The sequence below is a fragment of the Cryptotermes secundus genome, unplaced genomic scaffold, assembly GCF_002891405.2.
Source record: "Cryptotermes secundus unplaced genomic scaffold, Csec_1.0 scaffold117, whole genome shotgun sequence".
Lineage (NCBI taxonomy): Eukaryota > Metazoa > Arthropoda > Insecta > Blattodea > Kalotermitidae > Cryptotermes > Cryptotermes secundus.
In genome coordinates this window covers 299230-300686 of record NW_019737981.1, presented here as the reverse complement: position 1 = coordinate 300686, position 1457 = coordinate 299230, and the positions used below count along the sequence as shown (strand labels likewise).

At 55.5% G+C, this 1457-nt stretch overlaps 1 protein-coding gene across 1 annotated transcript in view; it reads left to right on the top strand.

The window, feature by feature from the left end:
• The first annotated feature begins 303 nt into the window (after positions 1–303).
• LOC111870515 (glycine-rich cell wall structural protein 1.8-like) overlaps positions 304–1457 on the top strand; it is a 1816-nt gene continuing 662 nt past the window's right edge. The window contains exon 1 of the mRNA XM_023862869.1: positions 304–1453. Within this exon, the coding sequence (XP_023718637.1) occupies positions 304–1453 (1150 nt within the window). The remainder of the gene's footprint in view (positions 1454–1457) is intronic.

The following is a 1457-nucleotide window of genomic DNA, read 5'->3' as shown; positions in this document are numbered from 1 at the left end:
GATTTGATTTGAAAGCGTGAAACTGATGCTTGGTGGTAAGACTTGCTCTTAAAGTGTGATGATGTAATGGAGTCGTGTGAGGGGAATTATAGCAAGTTGGTGAATGGTTTGTGGTGCATGCCAACAAAATAGGCGGAAACAACGGATTACATCTGTAACATCAGTAAAAACACGTATGAAAGCTCATTTTCCCCGGATTGCATTAGTATAAGAAATATTATTTCTGACCTGCCATATAAATAGTGCACCGGCAGTAACCAGTTAGTACATCTGGAACACTGAGATCCTTCAGTGTATAGGAGAATGGGTTGTGTGCGGCGGGGATGGGTCTCCTGTCTTCTGTGGGCACTATGGCTCCTGGAGTCTTCCATGGCCCTTCAACCTGCAGAGGTTGTAGAATCCAAACAGCTCCTGCAGGAAGACAACAAGACAGCGGTCAGTAGCGCGTCAGATAACCTCCAAAAGTTAACACCCACCGATCTCCTGAATTCAGCGTCAGGATACCATGTTAGTAGCCACTGGAGTGGTCACCACGGTGGGGGTGGCGGTTACGGCGGCGGTGGACACGGAGGAGGTGGCGGTGGACATCACGGAAGTGGAGGCGGGGCTTCTCACCACTCTGACCATCACTCAGGCCACGGTAGTGAAGGTGACAAAGGCTACAAGGGACATCATGGCCACGAAAAGGGATCGAAGGGGTATCACGACAAAGGAGGTCACAGTGGCCATTACAGTGATCACGGAGGCCACAGGAAGGGCCACCACGATGTAGGGGGTTATTATGGAGAGCACCATCATGGAGAAGAGGGCGGGAAAGGGCACAAATATGGCGAGGGCGGAGGGCACAAGAAAGGACATAGCATCAAGGGACATCACGCAGTTCACAAGAAGGACGAGTACAAGAAGAACCACGAGTTTTACGACGAACACCACGGTGGGGGACACCACAGCAAGCATGGAGGTCACGAGAGCCACCACGAAAATAAGGGCGGAGGTCATCACAAAGCAGGCCATCACAAGTCAGGATATCACGATGACCATCACGGGAAGAAGGGCCACTACGGTAAAGACCACTACCATGAAGGTCACAAGGGCTACAAAGGATCACATGGACACGGCAGTCACTATGGCCACCACGCGGAGCATGGCAGCAAGGGTGGCTCCTCTGGCGGATCCAGCCACGGTTACAGCAGCGGCAGCGGCGGTGGGGGTGGACACGGAGGTGGAGGTGGTGGCGGACACGGAGGTGGGGGATATGGCGGTGGACATGGAGGCGGAGGCCATGGAGGCGGTGGGCACGGAGGTGGAGGCCATGGAGGCGGTGGGCACGGAGGTGGAGGTGGTGGCGGACACGGAGGTGGGGGATATGGCGGTGGACATGGAGGCGGAGGCCATGGAGGCGGTGGGCACGGAGGTGGAGGCCATGGAGGCGGTGGGCACGGAGGTGGAGGTGGTGG